Here is an 18,365-nt window from a genome sequence, read left to right as displayed (position 1 = left end):
CTGGAAAATATTCAGCCAGTTCAGTTCAGTCGCTCAGTCATGTCCTACTCTTTGCAACCCCATGGATTGTAGCATGCCAGGCCTCCATGTCCATCACCAACTCCCAGAGTTTACTCAAACTCATGTCCGTTGAGTCGGTGATGCCATCCAACCGTCTCATCCTCTGTCGTCCCTTTTTCCTCTCACCTTCAATCTTTCCCAGCATCAGGGTCTTTTCAAATGACTCAGTTCTTCGCATCAGGTGGCCAAAGTATTGGAGTTTCAGCTTCAGCATCAGTCCTTCCAATGAACACCCAGGACTGATCTCCTTTAGGATGGACTGGTTGGATCTCCTTGCAGTCCAAGGGACTCTCAAGAGTCTTCTCCAACACCACAGTTCAAAAGCATCAATTCTTCAGCGCTCAGCTTTCTTTATAGTCCAACTCTCACGTCCATATGTGACCACTGGAAAAACCATAGCCTTGACTAGACGGACCTTTGTTGGCAAAGTAATGTCTCTGCTTTTTAATATACTGTCTAGGTTGAAAAGATTATGTGGCCCAAATGTTTTATTTACAAGTTATGAGGTTAAATGGCAGCTGCAACTACTCTACTCAGAAGTGATGCTTTCATCCTTCTTCGGCTGTGGGTAACATGTTCAGGAGTCTCTTTGTTTAACCTTCTTCATGATATCATGTAAAGGTGCTGAACTAGGGACAGAAGCCCTGGATTCCAGCTCTGGCTCCACCTCTGAGGATAAAGATCCAGCTGGCATTTTTTATGTCACCAGGCATCATATAAGGCTTCCTGGTGGCTCAGACAGTAAAGAATCCACCTGCAATGCAGGAGACCCAGGTTCAATGCCTGGGTTGGGAAGATCCCATGGAGAAGAGAATAGCAACCCACTCCAGTATTCTTGCCTGGAGAATTCCAGGGACAGAGGAGCCTGGCAAGCTATAGTCTATGAGGTCACAAAGAGTTGGACATGACTGAGCAACTGAACAAGAACAAGGCATTGTATAAAGTGCGTCACATATATCACCTCACTCATTCTGTCAGGGAACCATGGACTGTTACACAAGATCCTACTCGTGGGCCCTGGAAGGGGTCCACCTTCCTGCAATAACTCCAAGAGATGAGTGGTTGACTACACGTAGCGGGACCTGTTTGTGAGCAGCCGTAGATTGATAGGGGGAAACTGGGACATGAGCTTTACAACCTGGAGCAGGAAGGATAAAGCCTGAGATATGCAGAGGGAGGGATGGAAAGCCGATGGGCGGACTCCAGAATTAGAATCCTAGCTCACAAGATCCCATTGTTCTCCCCATCAGACTAAGCTTGGAGGTCACACTGTGTGTATGTGTGTGGATGTGCATGTATGCATGGACAAAGATGTGCATGTATGTATGGACAAAGATGTGCATGTATGCATGGACAAAGGTGTGCATGTATGCATGGACAAAGATGTGCATGTGTGCATGGACAAAGAGGCATTCACACTTGTTATACACTGTGATCTGCTTTTCAGTTACTATTAGTCATTGAAGTAGTAGCAATATTTGACAGTAATACATACACATATGAGTCTTCATTTACCAGTAAATTCGTTGTTGGGTTTTGTGTTACCTTCTTTGTATCGATATTCATGAGTAAGGATATATGAGTGTATTTCTTTTCAGTCTTTCAATTTCGTACTTATTTCCCCCCTAAAAGATTAGTAGACTCTTAATGTATATTTAGGATTTGTGATTTCCTACAGGCATCCAATATGGCATACCCTCCATTTTCATAAAACAATAATTTTTCTTTCTTAGAAAATAAGTCAGTCTGTCTTTGATGAGAAGACCTACACACAGATTTTTTTTATTTAAAAAAAATGTTCTTGTAAAACTGGGATGTGTTTACAAATTAGGTAGGTTTGAAAAAAATGGATTAACTATACTTCAGTCATTGCTGTTCAGTTGCTAAGTCATGTCTGACTCTTTGTGACCCCACAGACTGCAGCCCACAAGGCTACTCTATCCTTCCCTATCTCCTGAAGTTTGCTCAGATTCATGTCCCTTGAGTAGGTGATGCTATAAAATCGTCTCATCCTCTGCCACCCCCTTCTCCTTTTGCCTTCAACCTTTCTCATCCTCAGAGTCTTTTCCAGTGAGTCGGCTCTTTGCATCAGATGGCCAAAGTATTATAGCTCCAAAATATGCTGAGTCAAATCTCCCTTTGGATTTACAGGGAGGGAACCCCATCCCCACAGGGGTCATATTCCACCAATATTTCGTACCTTCTGAAAGCCCTAGTTCTGACATTAATATCTTCACCCATCATGCTGCCATAACAAAGGCCCATCTCTTTCCTCTTTCTTTTGGGTAAGAGTATTCAATTATAACCTGCCGTCGTGTTAAGGGTTTGAACCTGCAGGTGGTGACTATGTGTCTTACGATCTTTCTGGCCACCTGGATTAATTAAAACATTTCCACCTCTCAAAGACTTGTGCCCCTGAGCATCAATCCAGAGACTTAACGGAAACATTCCTCTCCAATTGCCTGGCTCCTGCTGGTTCTTGCTTTGCTGTTCCTCTTACCACAGGTTCCAGAGTTCTGGGCTCACTCAGAGTGTGGCCCTCAGGTTCTGTCTTATACTCTGCTTGGTGTGAGTAAGTACTGCCGGTGGCATGGTCCTGTGTGTGTGCTGTGTGCTCAGTCCAGCTCTTTGCGACCTTGTGGACTGTAGCCCGCCAGGCTCCTCTGTCCATGGGCTTTCCCAGCAAGAATACTGGAGTGGGTTACTATTTCCTCCTCCAGGGGATCTTCCTGACCCAGGGATAGAACCCTCATCTCCTGCAGCTCCTGCATGGCAGGCGATTCTTTACTGCTGAACCAATAATATTTCTAAGGTATATTATTTTCATTTCGAAGTTGTTTGATTCTTCAGTCTTTGGTGGAAAACTGAAAATCTAAACTATCAGAGGTGGTGCATGTGGATTGTCTGCTGACATTCTCAGTGCAAGCAGGGTTGCATGCCGATGAAAGAAAAATTTCAAGGTTGTACAGAGAGAGAGCAATCACTGGTGGAATTAAAGTAAAATGTATGTATTTGCCCTCCCTCAGAAAATAATAGCAAGAGAACCTGAATCCAGCCCAGAGCCAGCAGTAGATTCTGCAGCTGTTGTTCTGGTCTTCCTGGGAAGTTTTCTCATTCTCCATCTTCTGGGTATGTCTCCAGGATGTCAGGTTGGGGAGTGTATGTTCCTCTTAAAACTGACTAGTTGGTCCTTGGTGTTGATCATGGGGATCTTGCTACAAGATATGATCCTTTTCCTCTGGCATCTCTGAGCTTACATTATCAATGTCCGAAGCCATGGAAAACTCTGGACTGCCTACAACAGGAGAGAAGTTTCTCCATTCCATAGGACAGAAGGTTCTCCATTCAAGGAGAACCAGAGGAAGGAGACGCAGAGAGAGAGACTGCCAGCATTGAGTCCCTGGCCCCAGGGTCCCGGTTCCTAAAGCCCCACCTTCGTTTTGTGATTCATCTCCAGGTCCTTCCAGCTTTGTGAGTCACTAAGTTCTCTCCTCTTAGGCTAGTTTTCGGTGGGTTTCTGTCACTTGCAACTCAAAGAGTGCTGACTACTACAGTTCTTCTAATTTAGCAGGGGACCAGAGAGCTCCCCAGGTGATGCTAGTGGTAAAGAATCTGCCTGCCAATGCAGGAGACATAAGGGATGCAGCTCCATCCCTGAGTCAGGAAGATCCCCTGGAGGAGGAAATGGCAACCCACTCCAGTATTCTTGCCTGGGAAATCCCATGGACAGAGGAGCCTAGGGCCATAGTCCATGGGTTTGCAAAAGAGTTGGACATGACTTAGCAACTAAACAGAACAACTCTTTTAATATGACCTTTGCTTCTTTCATAGCAGAAGCCTGGCATGTTCTCCATGCTTTGCTATGTTTGCAGCCTAACTCTAGGAAATGATCTCAGAAGACTCCAGCCCCTGCAGATCTCTCTCTTCTAACTTCTTTGCTCTGTGATGCAGGATGACCAGCCCCTCTTAGTGGAACTCTTATCTTCCTCTACTTTCCTGTTTCTTCCCAAAGCTAGGAAGCTCTCCCCTCTTAAAAGGACTGGAAGGAAACCCTCTGTGCTCTCCCCACTGGCTCCTTGCCCAAAGAGAAGGAAGACTGTGTCTGAGTGGAGATTTAATTGAAGCCAAAGATCCACTAGTCCAGGTTCTTGGCTGGACAAGGTCACCGGTGGCATCTAGCTGTCCTTACTCAGTCATCTCCTGAGGGCCTGCTCACTGGCCCGTGGCTTCAGCAGGCACTCCACATGGTAAACTCTCTACACAGGGGCCATAATTCATGGGAGAGAGAGCAGGGAGCCCAATCCATATTGGGTCCAAGCCACATTCTCCTATCCAGCCTCACCCCTAGCTGAAACTAGGGGTGCACCCTTCTCTGATTCCTGTGCATTTCCCAAGTAGTGCAGAACTTCTGAAGGAGACAGATAAGATTAATGGCCTCCCTCAAGATCCTACTCTCCATAGTAATGACTCTTCTATTTTCTAATTTTAGCCCATAAATTTGTGCTTCATTATATCAGTGTTTCATGCTGAAGTAGATGGATGGATGGAGAGAGAAACTGATGGATTATTAGGTACAAGTTGATACTGTCTAGATCACTAATTATATGATGTATCTTTGTCATAAAGCAAGTAGATGGTAAATCCCTCATGGCCTGGGGCTTGGGTTTATGCTTGCTTTGTAAATCCACTCCTAGGGTCCACATTTCTGTACAGAGTAGCCACTCATTAATATTTGTCTCTGATAACAATATTTTATAGAAATTCACAATTTAATAAAAGGGCAAACACATACATCATCTCAAAACTCATAATGGTCGTATGAGGTAGAGATGATGGTGATTTTTTAATTAAGGAAACACCTTCACAGCAGTCAAGGGAGCTGCCCAAAGCCACGACTTAGTAGACACCCAGCTTAGATTCTCTGATTTGGGTCCATGTCTTCTCTGTTCATCACCCAACTCTATGGCTCTATAGTTCTATAGCTTTATAGAATGATCTTATATCCTCTTATTTTGTTTGGCTTTAGCAGTGTCAAAATGTTACACATTGCAAATTACACAAGTTTCTGAATGACGTGATCCTTGCTACATTTCAGGAGAGCAAGAGCAATATAATTCAACGTGAAGGAAGGAAATAAAAACAAACAAGAAAAAATAAAACAGGTCTTTCTTAATACACAAGAATTTAAGGAATAAGTGCACCTGGATTGTGTGTGGGGGTGTGAGTTGCTAAGTTGTGTCTGACTCTTTGCAACACCATGGACTGTAGCTGGCCTGGCTCCTCTGTCCACGGAATTTTTCAGGCCAGAATACTGGAGTGGGTTGCCATTCCTTCTCCAAGGAATCTTTCTGACCCAGGGATTGAACCCAGGTCTCCTGCATTGCAGGCAGATTCTCTAACGTCTGAGCCACCAGGGAAGCCCAGGATATATCTTAGGAAAACAAGGAAACAACAACAGAAGCTCCAAGACACAGAAACAAAATATTTGTCAGCTAAAAAACTAAGAAAAACAAAATCCTTGAGGAACTGAAAGATTGTAAAAAAGCATAAATTGCATCATTAAATTCATATAAGTACAAAACTAAAGCTAAAGAATATTGGAAATTGTGGTCCTAGACAAGATGTGTAAGTTGTAAGCTTTGATAATAATGTTGTAATGATAATACAGCAAACAAAAACCATGATATGATGTTTAAGGGACACGGATTGAAAGCTTAGAAGTGATTTCATAGTAAAAAGTCATTCTATGTTGACCCAAATTGGAAACATTTAAAAAATAATTCTTCTAATCTCTAATGTCACTGTGTTCATAGATTTATCTGAACTTTCAGTAAGAATGTATCTGATATTAAAGAAATGTGTAACCAAAGCCTAGCAATTCTTTTAATTTTAATATAGCTTCTTTCCCCCAGAATATATTTATTTGATAATTTTTTAAAAAAAGGATAATTCATAAATGTAATCATTTATTGTTGGGGGAAAAAAAAAGTGAAGGCAGGCAACTGCCTATTCGACACCAGCCCATCAGACCTCACTGAATCCTGTTCTAAGCACTTTGGTGTATTATCTCAACCATCTGCACAACAATCCTAGTAGGCCTATGCCATTTTGCAAAGGAAGAAACACCAGCAGAGAGAGGAGGGAGGGTCAAGTGAACCAAACAAGAGGCAGGGCCAGGACTCAAGCCAGGCAGTGTGGTAAAAGAGCTGGGAAAAATACCATAGAAAGGATTTGTGAGGATAGAAAATCTCCAGTGATATAATACAGAGACAGTGGGGGAAATAACCCTGCAGTATATGTGAGATGACAGAGAGAAAAGAAAAAATATTGGGGCAGCTAACCTGGATATGGGAATAAGACACTGACCCAAGCCTTCCTACCTGGGAAGCTTGTTGCTGATGTAAAAAAGGATTTAAGAAAGGATTCTGTGTGGGCAGGAGACTCAGTCTTACATAACAGGCTTGCTGTTTCCTCTTTATGTGCAAGATAGTGAATTAGTTAAGAAAAGTCAAAATAGGATGTTGCAAATTCATCACTCCAAGCCCTTCAAAAAGCAAAGCACTTTCAAGTAAATTCATGTATTAAAAATGGGAGGGGAGGTTTACCTTTTTATACAGGGTTTCCAGTTCTGCCTTAATGTCCTGCTCCTGTGTCAACATGGGTGGCCGCGAAGGAACCGGCTTGATGGGGTTTGGCAGTGCCAGGATCTTCCCATCATCTCCGAACCATCTCCTCCCCTAGGATCAAGCAGAAGGACAGAAAATAGTTTACAAAAATAAACAGTGTTTGTGGGGAAATTCTCTGTCACCGTGTATATTTCATGCACCTCCCCCTGGTCCTGTAGATCTTTTATTTTTTTAAAAAATATTTATTTTAAATTAACGATAATTGCTTTACAATAGTGCTTTGGTTTCTGCCATATATCAACATGAATTAGCCACAGCCGAGAGAAATATCAACAACCTCAGGACATTAAAAGACGCTTATTTCTTGGAAGGAAAGTTATGACCAATCTAGATAGCATATTAAAAAACAGAGAGATTACTTTGCCAAAAAAGGTCCATCTAGTCAGGGCTATGGTTTTTCCAGTGGTCATATATGAATGTGAGAGTTGGACCATGAAGAAAGCCGAAGAACTGATGCTTTTGAACTGTGGTGTTGGAGAAGACTCTTGAGAGTCCCTTGGACTGCAAGGAGATCCAATCAGTCCATCCTAAAGGAGATCAGTCCTGGGTGTTCATTGAAAGGACTGATGCTGAAGCTGAAACTCCAATACTTTGACCATCTCATGCAAAGAGTTGACTCACTGGAAAAGACCCTGATGCTGGGAGGGATTGGGAACAGGAGGAGAAGGGGACGACAGAGGATGAGATGGCTGGATGGCATCACTGACTCGGTGGACATGAGTTTGAGTGAACTCCGTGAGTTGGTGATGGACAGGGAGGCCTGGTGTGCTGTGATTCATTGGGTTGCAAAGAGTCAGACACAACTGAGCAACTGAACTGAAATGAACTGAAATAGCATGAGCTTCCCTCATAGCTCAGCTAGTGAAGAATCTGTCTGCAGTGCAGGAGAATGGGGTTTGATCCCTGGGTCGGGAAGATTCCCTGGAGAACCCACTCCAGTATTCTTTCCTGGAGAATCTCATGGACAGAGGAGCCTGGTGGGCTACAGTCCATGGGTCACAAAAGTTGGACACAACTTAGCGACTAAACCACCACCACCATATAGCACAGGGAACTCTACTCAGTACTCTGCAATGGCTATGTGCGAAAAGAATCCACATAAAAAAAAAAGTGGCTATATGTATATCCTGCAACTAACACAACATTGTAAATCAACTGTATTCCAATGAAAATTTTAAAAAATTGAGTCCTCAGTAATGCCTCTCCGCCACCCAGAGTTAAGATATAGTTTTCAGCCCCCTCCTGATAAAAAAAAGTTTAAGAAAAAGCTAATAGAGTGCTTGGGCTTCCTTTGTGGCTCAGCTGGTAAAGAATCTGCCTGCAGTGCAGGAGACCTGTGTTTGATCGGTGGGTTGGGAAGATCCCCTGGAGAAGGAAAAGGCTACCCACTCCAGTATTCTGGCCTGGGTATTCATACACTACAGTCCAAGGGGTCACAAAGAGTTGGACACAACTGAGTGACTTTCATTTTCACGTTAAAAGGAGTGGTTAAGAAAAGCATATTTTCTATGAAACAATTTTTAAAAATGTATTTTTAAGTTTTTTGGCTGCACTGGCATCTCTGTTGCTATGCAGGGGCTCTCTCTATTGGGGTGAGCAGGGTCTAACCTCTAGCTGCAATGCTGGGCCTTCTAATTGTGGCAGCTTCTCCTGTTGCAGAGCACAGGGTCTAGGCACATGGACTTCAGTGGCTGTGGCTCCCAGGTCTAGAGCGTGGCTCAGTAGCTGCAGTGCGCTGGCTTAGTTGCCCCGTGGCATGTGGGATCTTCCTGGACCAGGGATTGAATTCGTGTCCCTGCATTGGCAGGTGGATTCTTAACCACTGGACCACCAGGGAAATTGTATTCGTGAAAATTTCAAGACAGACTACCATGGCGAAAAACAATTGAGGACATTCTATCTTGGGACAATTAAAAATTTCTGTAAATTGGGAAAAGGTTTGCCAATATCTGGTTTAATAGGAAGAGCCTGAATCCAGCTTGGGAAAGGTAGGATTGAGCGGAGAGCGGTGATGTTTGAGGGTCACTAAAGGTATTGACGACAAATTAAAAAACAATAACAACAAAACAGCGACAGAATGAACCAGTCTGCAGACACCCTCAGGAGGAAATGAGCCCCACCCCGCAGTGACAACGTCAGGATTAAGACCCTCTGTGAATCCCTCCTTGTCTACACCAGAGAACAGGGCTGAGAGCTCACCGGTTCCTGGGTCAGGAGCCTGTTCTCCATGATGTTCTGGTTGGTTCGCGGCACCTCCGGCCTTGCCCCGATGTAAAGGCCTTCATCTTCCAGGTACCTGGGTTGCACGTTCTCAGGAAGCTTTTTATACGTGGGCACTAGACAGTTCATAAGCACACATGATCCACGTCAGTGCCGACCTGAACATCTCAAACTGCAGTTTGGTGAATACAGTCACCAGCAGAGGTGACTTTTTTTTTTTTACTTTTGTTCTTGGGAAGTGCAAATGCCCCAGACTGATGTCCAGAAGCAGGACCAAGGGGAAGGTGAACGTGTTTTCCTGCAGCACCATGTTGGAGAATCATGAAATAATTCGATACCTAACTGGCCCACGTGGCTTCGCACACTGCGAGGAGTATGGTACCCAGATCAGAGGGAGGCTGCTGGCCTCATCAGTGGCGTGAGCCTGGGCCAGCCTCTTCTCTGAACTCTGTCCTCTCGTACATAAGGGATGAAAATATCTGTCTTTCTGGGCTCCTGGGAGAATTAAATGGGGTGAAGGATGGGGAAGTGCTTTGTAAATTACAAAGTTTGCTGGAGTCCACATGACTTCATTTACTTCCTCACTCTTTGATCTGTTCATAGAACAGATCTTTGTGGATAGTCTGCGGGGTCTGTGGGAGCGACAGGCAGCAACAGCCTGCCAAGGACTGTTGGGGGATAATGGCTTTATAATACTGTGTTGGCTTTTGCCACACATCAACATGAATCAGTTATAGGTATACATATGTCCCCTCTCTCCTGAACCTTCCCCCCACCTCTCACCCTATCTCACTCCTCTAGGTTGTGACAGAGCACCTGATTTGAGCTCCCTGTGTCATACAGCAAATTCCCACTGGCTATCTATTTTACCAACCTAGACAGCATATTAAAAAGCAGAGACATTACTTTGTCAACAAAGGTCCGTCTTAGTCAAAGCTATGTTTTTCCAGTAGTCATGTATGGATGTGAGAGTCAGACTATAAAGAAAGTTGAGAACTGAAGAATTGATGCTTTTGAACTGTGGTGTTGGAGAAGACTCTTGAGAGTCCCTAGTTCTGCAAGGAGATCCAACCAACCCAACCAATTTCCTAAAGGAAATCAGTCCTGAATATTCATTTAAGGAATGATGCTGAAGCTGAAACTCCAATACTTTGGCCACCTGATGTGAAGAACTGACTTGGAAAAGACCCTGATACTGGGAAAGATTGAAGGCAGGAGGAGAAGGGGATGACAGAGGATGAGATGGTTGGATGGCATCACCGACTTGATGGACATGAGTTTGAGTCAACTCCGGGAGATGGTGATGCACAGGGAGGCCTGGAGTGCTGCAGTCTATGGGGTCACAGAGTCAGACACAACTAAGCGACTGAACTGAACTGAACTGATCTACTTTACACATGGTGATACGTATGTTTCCACGCTACTCTCTCAAAGTGATGCAGACATAGAGAACAGACTTGCAGACACAGGGGGAGAAGGAATGAGTAGGATGATTTGAACCTGTTTCTTGATTATTAAGTCAGATTAGAAATTGGGTTCAGTTGTGGAAATTGGGCATTTTTATACATCTGGAGAAGGAAATGTCTACCCACTCCAGTATTCTTGCCTAGGAAACCCCATGGACAGAGGAGCCAGGTGAGTTATCGTCCATGGGGTCACAAAGAGTCGGACATGACTGAGCGACTAACACTTTCACTTTAACTTTACACACCATCTCTATTTTGTCTGAAGGAAAACAAAGATGCTAAAACTGGGCAGGAAGATAAAGAGAGAAAGTACCTGTCCGTCTGCTGGGTACAAACAGGAGCTCTTTCTCCTTCTGCAGCCGAACGTGGACACTTTGATAATCAGCAGGTCTGACTGCCACAAAGTCTTCAGCTGTGTGATCTAAGCCCAGGAGAAGATCCTCCACATCTTTGCCATCCAACCACTCTTCCTCATCCTGCGTCACATTAAAGAACGTCAAGGAACAATCCCGCAAATATAGTTAGTGACGGTGAATGTGTTAGTTGCTGATTGGCTCTGACTTTGTGACCCTGTGGACTGGAGCCTGCCAGGCTCCTCTGTCCATGGGATTCTCCAGGCAAGAATACTGGAGTGGGTTGCCATGCTCTCCTCCAGGGCATCTTCCCAACCCAGGGATCAAACCCAGGTCTCTCACATTGCAGGCAGATTTTTTACCATCTGAGCCACCAGGGAAGCAAGCTCCAGGAGTTGGTGATGGACAGGGAAGCCTGCCATGCTGCAGTCCATGGGGTCGCAAAGAGTCGGACACGACTGAGTGACTGAACTGACTGAGCCACCAGGGAAGTCCCAAAGACAATTAATGTACTTGGAAAAACAATCCATGATATTAAATGCACCAAACAACATATCCTAAGACAAAGTTACCTTTTCCTTTTATCTTTTTCTGAAAGAAAGCATAAAGCGATACTGACTTTCCTATTTAATATGCTTTGTTTTTCCACTATTCCACATACTTGGAAAATGCCAAAATCACAAGGGTCAGAAGAGATGTGCTAAGCAAGGCAAGTGGAACCTCAATGAGTGTGTCCCCCTTTGCGGGTGTCTATTCTCTGACAATGACTTAAAGAACTTGGGTTCATGACTTATGCATAATTTAACCTTCGGCCTTGGCACTAACCCCATGGGAAAGGTACCAAGTGTGGGGTCCACACCCTGTTCAGATTGCCTGGGCTTGACTCCCAGCTTTGCCTTGTACTGCCTGGGTGACTGTGAGGAATTTACCTACCCTTCAGATCCCTGGTTTTCTTATTTTCAAGATTGGCATATTAATAGATCTTATTTCCTTGGGTTTTGTGAGAATAAAAATTAAATGATGCATGTAAAAATTCTAAGCACAGAACCTGTAATCACAAATGCCAGCTGAAGTATTTTAACGTAGTTTGAATATTTTCCAAACTTTTCTGCTTTTTCTTTCTCTTCCTTCTCCTTTTTTCCTTCTTTTCTTTCTCTGTCTTGTTCTTCTTTCTAAAGTTTAAACCTGACATCCATCTAAGAGCAGCACCCTTTAAAATGCTATGGAGACTGCCAGGTAGCTGAAGACCATGGCTGTAGCCTAATTACCTAATATTTCCTTGCTAAATACACAAAATGATAAAAAGAGTAAAGTAAATCTGCATAGTAACCAAGCTCTCAGCAAGAGCTGAAGGCAGAGAATGTCAGAAACTTCAAAAGGTGAAAAGAGAAAATATCCCGCAGTATCAGTGTGTGACCCTTTTTGTTCCTGCCCCAGCTCTACTTTGAGCAAGGACAGGCTGAGAAAACTTCAGAGAAGACAGCAGAGCAAAGCCAGCACCTGCAGCTGGTTCACCAGAAAGACTGCATCCACGGTGAGTGTGAAAATAATCGCACAAAGTTTGTCTTATTCATTTCAGATAACTGGCTTGTTTCACTTAGCATAATGTCTTTAAGGTTCAGCCATGTTTAGCATTTATTCTAATTTCCTTCCTTCATGCTAAATAATATTCTCTTGTATATACCACATTTTACTCATCCATTCTTCTCTTGATGGGCAGTTAGATTGCTTTCACTTTTGGCTACTGTAAATAATGCTTCTATTAACTTGAGTATACAGTGATCTGAATGCCTGCTTTTAATTCTTTGGGGTATATACCCAGGATTGGGGTTGCTGGATCGTATGGTCGTTCTATGTTTAAATTTTTGAAGAGCCACTGGGATTTTTCACAGCAGCTACACCACCTTGCAACAGCGTGAGCAATGCACAAGTTTCTCTGCATCCTTGCCAACACTTGTCTGCCCTCCCTTCATTCTTTCCTTCCTATCTATCTCCTATCTATTTTTAATAGTCATTCTAATTTGTGTAAGGTGGTATCTCATGGTGGTTTTGATTTGCATTTCCCTAAGATTAGTGCTAAGCATCTTTTTATGTACTTTTTGGCCATTTGTGTATCTTCCTTGGAGAGATGGCTATTCAAGTCTGCCCATTTTTCATGGTGTGTTTTCTCTGGTCTCACATATCCCACCCACAATTACAGAATCTGAGTTGTAGCTTGGGTGTGGTATGGGGCACAGAAAACTGTTCACCTGTAAGGCTGAGAGGAGAGAGCACTAGGCTGCATTTGCCTTGGAGAGGCAGACATTTTTGTATGTGAAATGAATACTAATCCTTGTGTGGAGTCTAGCAAGAAAAATCTGCAAACTGTATTGCTCCACTTTTTTCCCCCACAAGAGAGAGAAAGCTGAATATACTTAATCAAGGCCCCCACTCCCCAAATTATAGGGTGAAATTGAGGCTACAGAAAGTAATGTGAACCTAGCATTCACAGCACTTTTAGGACCTGCGTTTGATATTGTCCCGGAGGTCTCCGAGACTATCCTCAGTTCTTTTCATTCTTTTTACTTTATTCTGCTCTTCAGAAGTTACTTCCACCATTTTATCTTCCAGCTCATTGATTTGTTCTTCTGCTTCAGATATTCTGCTATTGATTCCTTCTAGAGTAGTTTTAATTTCAGTAATTGTGCTGTTTGTCTCTGAATGTTTATTCTTTAATTCTTCTAGGTCTTGCTTAAGCGATTCATGCATTTTCTCCATTTTGTTTTCAAGGTTTTTGATCATCTTTACTATCATTATTCTGAATTCTTTTCCAGGTAGTTTGCCTATTTCCTCTTCATTTGTTTGGACTTGGGTTTCTAGTTTGTTCCTTCATCTGTGTAGGATTTCTCTGCCTTTTCATTATTATTGTTTTAACTCATTGTGTTTGAGGTCTCCTTTTCCCAGGCTTCAAGGTTGAATTCTTTCTTCCTTTTGGTTTCTGCCCTCCTAAGGTTGGTCCAGTGATTGGTATAAGCTTATAGGGTGAGGTTTGTGCTGAATTTTCGTTTGTTTGTGTATTTGTTTGTTTTCCCTCTGATGGGCAAGGCTGAGTGAGGTGGTGATCCTTCTGCTGGTGGCTGGGTTTGTAGTTTTTAGTCTGTTGTTTAGATGAGGTGTCCTGCACAGGGTGCTACTGGTGGTTGGGTGATGCCGGGTCTTGTATTCAGGTGATTTTCTTTGTGTGAGTTCTCACTATTTGATACTCCCTGGGGTTAGTTCTCTGGTAGTCTAGGGTCTTGGAGTCTGTGCTCCCACTCCAGAGGATCAGGGCTTGATCTCTTCTAGCTGTTTGTTTTTAAACCCACTCTCTCTTCTTTTCCAGTTAAGTTCATTCCAGGCTCTTTTAAAGCTATGATCATTCTTCTTTTCTCCATGATCTCCTGTATCTAGTTCTGTTCAGTTCAGTCGCTCAGTCGTGTCTGACTCTTTGCGACCCCATGAATCACAGCACGCCAGGCCTCCCTGTCCATCGCCAACTCCCGGAGTTCACTCAAACTCACGTCCATTGAGTCAGTGATGCCATCCAGCCATCTCATCCTCTGTCATCCCCTTCTCCTCCTGCCCCCAATCCCTCCCAGCATCAGGCTCTTTTCAAATGAGTCAGTTCTTCGCATGAGGTGGACAAAGTATTGGAATTTCAGCTTCAGCATCAGTCCTTCCAATGAACACCCAGCACTGATCTCCTTTAGGATGGACTGGTTGGATCTCCTTGCAGTCCAAGGGACTCTCAAGAGTCTTCTCCAACACCACAGTTCAAAAGCATCAATTCTTTGGTGCTCAGCTTTCTTCACAGTCCAACTCTTGCATCCATACATGACTACTGGAAAAACCATAGCCTTGACTAGACGGACCTATGTTGGCAAAGTAATGTCTCTGCTTTTGAATATGCTATCTAGGTTGGTCATAACTTTCCTTCCAAGCAGTAAGTGTCTTTTAATTTCATGGCTGCAATCACCATCTGCAGTGATTTTGGAGCCCCAAAAATAAAGTCTGACACTGTTTCCACTGTTTCCCCATCTATTTCCCATGATGGGACCAGATGCCATGATCTGGACCAGATGCCATGATTCGTTTTCTGAATGTTGGGCTTTAAGCCAACTTTTTCACTCTCCTCTTTCACTTTCATCAAGAGGCTCTTTAGTTCTTCTTCACTTTCTGCCATAAGGGCGGTGTCATCTGCATATCTGAGGTATTGATATTTCTCCCGGCAATCTTGATTCCAGCTTGTGCTTCTTCCAGTCCAGCGTTTCTCATGATGTACTCTGCATATGTTAAATAAGCAGGGTGACAATATACAGCCTTGACAGACTCCTTTTCCTATTTGAAACCAGTCTGTTGTTCCATGTCCAGTTCTAACTATTGCTTCCTGACCTGCATATAGGTTTCTCAAGAGGCAAGTCAGCCAGACCACCTGTATCTAGACCTGGTGCCAAAAAGTAAGGTCTCTTGTCCCAGGGAAGACCTACTAGATTGGGAACTTGGAAAAATGGCCAGCCATCTATTTTAACAAACCCTTTAAAAGAGCCCTGTTTATCCTTCTGAATCATCTGAAGAGCTCAGGATGTGGATGAGCTGATCTATATGGTGGTGGTGTGTTTGCTCCTAGCCACTTTCTTCCTAGTTAGGACATCATCATCACCATCACCACCACCACCACCATCATCACCATCACCACCACCATCATCATCTCACCACCACCATCACCACCACCACCACCATCATCACCATCACCACCATCACCACCACCATCACCACCACCATCATCATCTCACCACCACCATCACCACTGCCAGCATCACGGCCATCATCACCATCACCACCATCACCACCACCATCACCACCAACGTGATCATCACCATCACCGTTAAGGTCTTCCCTCTCCTCATTACTATTCTTATACTAAATACTGTTTTGCTTACTCCTTCCTGTACAGGTGGCTCTTCTTCCTCTCCTTCCTTTTCCTCTCGGTTAGCTCCATGTCTATTTTTGGCTTTTGGTTTTTCCTCTGATTCCTCTGGTTCGGGATCAAAGTTGAAAGTAAAGAAGTTATACGCTTCCTCAGCAGAAGGGAAGCCAGGTGGAACCTACAGAGAGGAAGCAAGAATAGAATTTCAGATTATCTGTGCTGAGATAAGCTCTGCACAGTTCACTGACAGTGGGCTGGATGCTAAGAGCATTCCAGGCTTCCTAAACACATTACCTGTTGATGGTAATGAACTTTAACAAATACGACAGGCCTCCTTAGTTAAGTAACTTTAATGAGTTACTTTTAAAAAATATATAAATTGGCAATTATTTACCCTTCTACAAACACAAAAACATATTATTCACAGCAGTTAAAAGCTTTAGAAAAGATGATTAAAATGCCAAAAAGTGATTTATAGGCCAGTGCTGAGATACTTTTAATTATGAGCAATACAGGGTTTGTTAAACTTTGAAAAAATACCATTTCTGGTTTGTTTTAATTCTTGCATTAGTATCTCCCTTTTTCCCATAATAAAAGCTGGTAACAACTTCACAGCTGAACAAATCAGCTTATCAAGAACATTTCCTGTCCTTCCAGGCATTTTTCTTTCCCCACAATAGGCAGCTTTCCTTTCTAATTTCTCCATAAGATTCTAGGATTTAAAAGTAGGAATCATTCCTCATATTTTTTTCTTGCATATTTCATGCAGTAGGAGTCAGCTTATGTGTATAGTTGTCTCTCATTGACAATTTTCAAAAAACAGAAACAAATCAATAAGATACATGATTTAAAGCCTACGTAATTTAAAGGTAGCATGATTTTAAAAGACAGGATTTCTCACCGCGGGTTTAGACTTGATTTTTCGTACAGAATTGTGGAACTTTACTCTTGAATGGCCTTGGGAGTCATGGTCTTGTTGAGTCCTTTGTACCTCTCTATCCAGCTATACAAATGGAAAAAAATAACAGACAAGAAACTGAGGATTTTTAAAAAAACAAGCATTAGCCCTTAAAAGGCTTTATCTTCTGACCATTGATGCATCTCACAATTTCTAGGGAATGAAATGTTTACAAATATATTTGAATGGTAAAGTGGCTGATTGTTCTCTTCCTCAGCTCTGTCTCTCTCATGATTAAATGAATACAAAATTTTACAGTCAATAAACCTCCAAATGGAAATGCTATTTCACCCTAAAGATCAATAGATTATCCAGCTCACAGAGGATCATCTTGAAACAGTCTATGATGAAGAGCGTCAACCACATCTGATTGTAAATAAGTCCAAGTGAGTAAGGGTTGCCCCAGGCCCTGGCTCTTCCAGTTTTGTGTGAATCTCAGAATGGCTGAGTGGGTCTCCTCAGGCATTTATCCAGAGACATTCTGTGATGAAAGCTAGAAATACTTGGAACAGCAAGCTAAGGTGCTATGAAATTCCATGTAAGTGCAGCTGAATGTCCAGCAATGGGCAGAATAAAAATGAGGGCATCAGGTGGGTGCAATCTATCATGATATTAAGAGAATACATACAATTCCAATTTATGTAAGATTCTGTGCTTTCCCTCCATTTTCTCATTTTGCAGTAGTAGGTTAAATAGATAACTGTGTGTGCGTGTTAAGTTGCTTCAGTCGTGTTTGACTCTTTGCAACTCTACGGACTGAAGCCTGCCAGGCTCTTCTGTCCATGGGGTTCTCCAGGCAAAAATGCCATGCCCTCCTCCAGGGGATCTTCCCAATCCAGAGATAGAACCCAGGTCTCCTGAATTGCAGGTGGATTCTTTACTGTCTGAGCCAACAGGGAAGCCCATGTATCCTGGAGTGGGTAGCCTATTCCTTCTCCAAGGGATTGTCCTGACCCAGGCATCAAAGTGGGCTCTCCTGCATTGCAGGCAGATTCTTTACCAGCTGAACTATCAGGGAAGCCCAGATAGTTAACTAATAGCATTCAATTATACAAAGGTTGAAGCAGTGGTAATGAATAAATTTCACAGTGCAATGCAGAGTTAATATTTGTCTTGGTAAATTCCAGAATTTTAAGTGGCTCTTTTGAAGACAAGGAAAGAAGCAGATGAGTATTATGTAATGTAAGGATAAACACGTTTAAAAATTGGTGGCGGTGGTTTAGTCACTAAGTTGTGTTCAACTCTTTTGTGACTGCATGGACCATAGCCCACCAGACTCCTCTGTCCATGGGATTTCCCAGGCAAGAATACTGGAGTGGGTTGCCATTTCCTTCTCCAGGGGAATCTTCTAGACTCAGGGATCGAACCCATATTTCCTGCTTGGTAGGCAGATTCTTTACCACTGAGCCACCAGGGAAGGGTCAGGAAGACTTTCTAAGGGTCTGCTAAGTTCAATCTTTCTCATAAAACAAGGCTAAGCCTTTCTTGCCCACTGTTGAAGATGCCATTCTGCTCCTGTCTGCCTCAGAATCCCTCACCTTCTAGAGCCCAAGACAGAGACTGATACATTTGAAACACATAAATAAGCCAAGGAGTCAACCGATCAGAGAGACGAGAAGCTTAGCTCTGTATAGGCAAGCCTTAGGTTTTAGAGACATCTAAAGACTGATAATAAAA

General features: G+C 43.2%; 1 protein-coding gene across 7 annotated transcripts in view; it reads right to left on the bottom strand.

The window, feature by feature from the left end:
• CC2D2A (coiled-coil and C2 domain containing 2A) overlaps positions 1-18,365 on the bottom strand; it is a 131,294-nt gene that overhangs the window by 75,473 nt on the left and 37,456 nt on the right. For all 7 annotated transcript variants that reach the window (XM_027545069.1, XM_027545067.1, XM_027545066.1 and 4 more), the window contains 5 exons: positions 16,632-16,733; positions 15,744-15,908; positions 10,746-10,908; positions 8,946-9,082; positions 6,666-6,797 (listed from right to left, as the gene is read on the bottom strand). In XM_027545069.1, the coding sequence (XP_027400870.1) occupies positions 6,666-6,797; positions 8,946-9,082; positions 10,746-10,908; positions 15,744-15,908; positions 16,632-16,733 (699 nt within the window). The remainder of the gene's footprint in view (positions 1-6,665; positions 6,798-8,945; positions 9,083-10,745; positions 10,909-15,743; positions 15,909-16,631; positions 16,734-18,365) is intronic.

Source organism: Bos indicus x Bos taurus, chromosome 6 (genome assembly GCF_003369695.1).
Source record: "Bos indicus x Bos taurus breed Angus x Brahman F1 hybrid chromosome 6, Bos_hybrid_MaternalHap_v2.0, whole genome shotgun sequence".
Lineage (NCBI taxonomy): Eukaryota > Metazoa > Chordata > Mammalia > Artiodactyla > Bovidae > Bos > Bos indicus x Bos taurus.
Note: the sequence above shows the minus strand (reverse complement) of the source record. Positions and strands in the feature narration are given on the sequence as shown.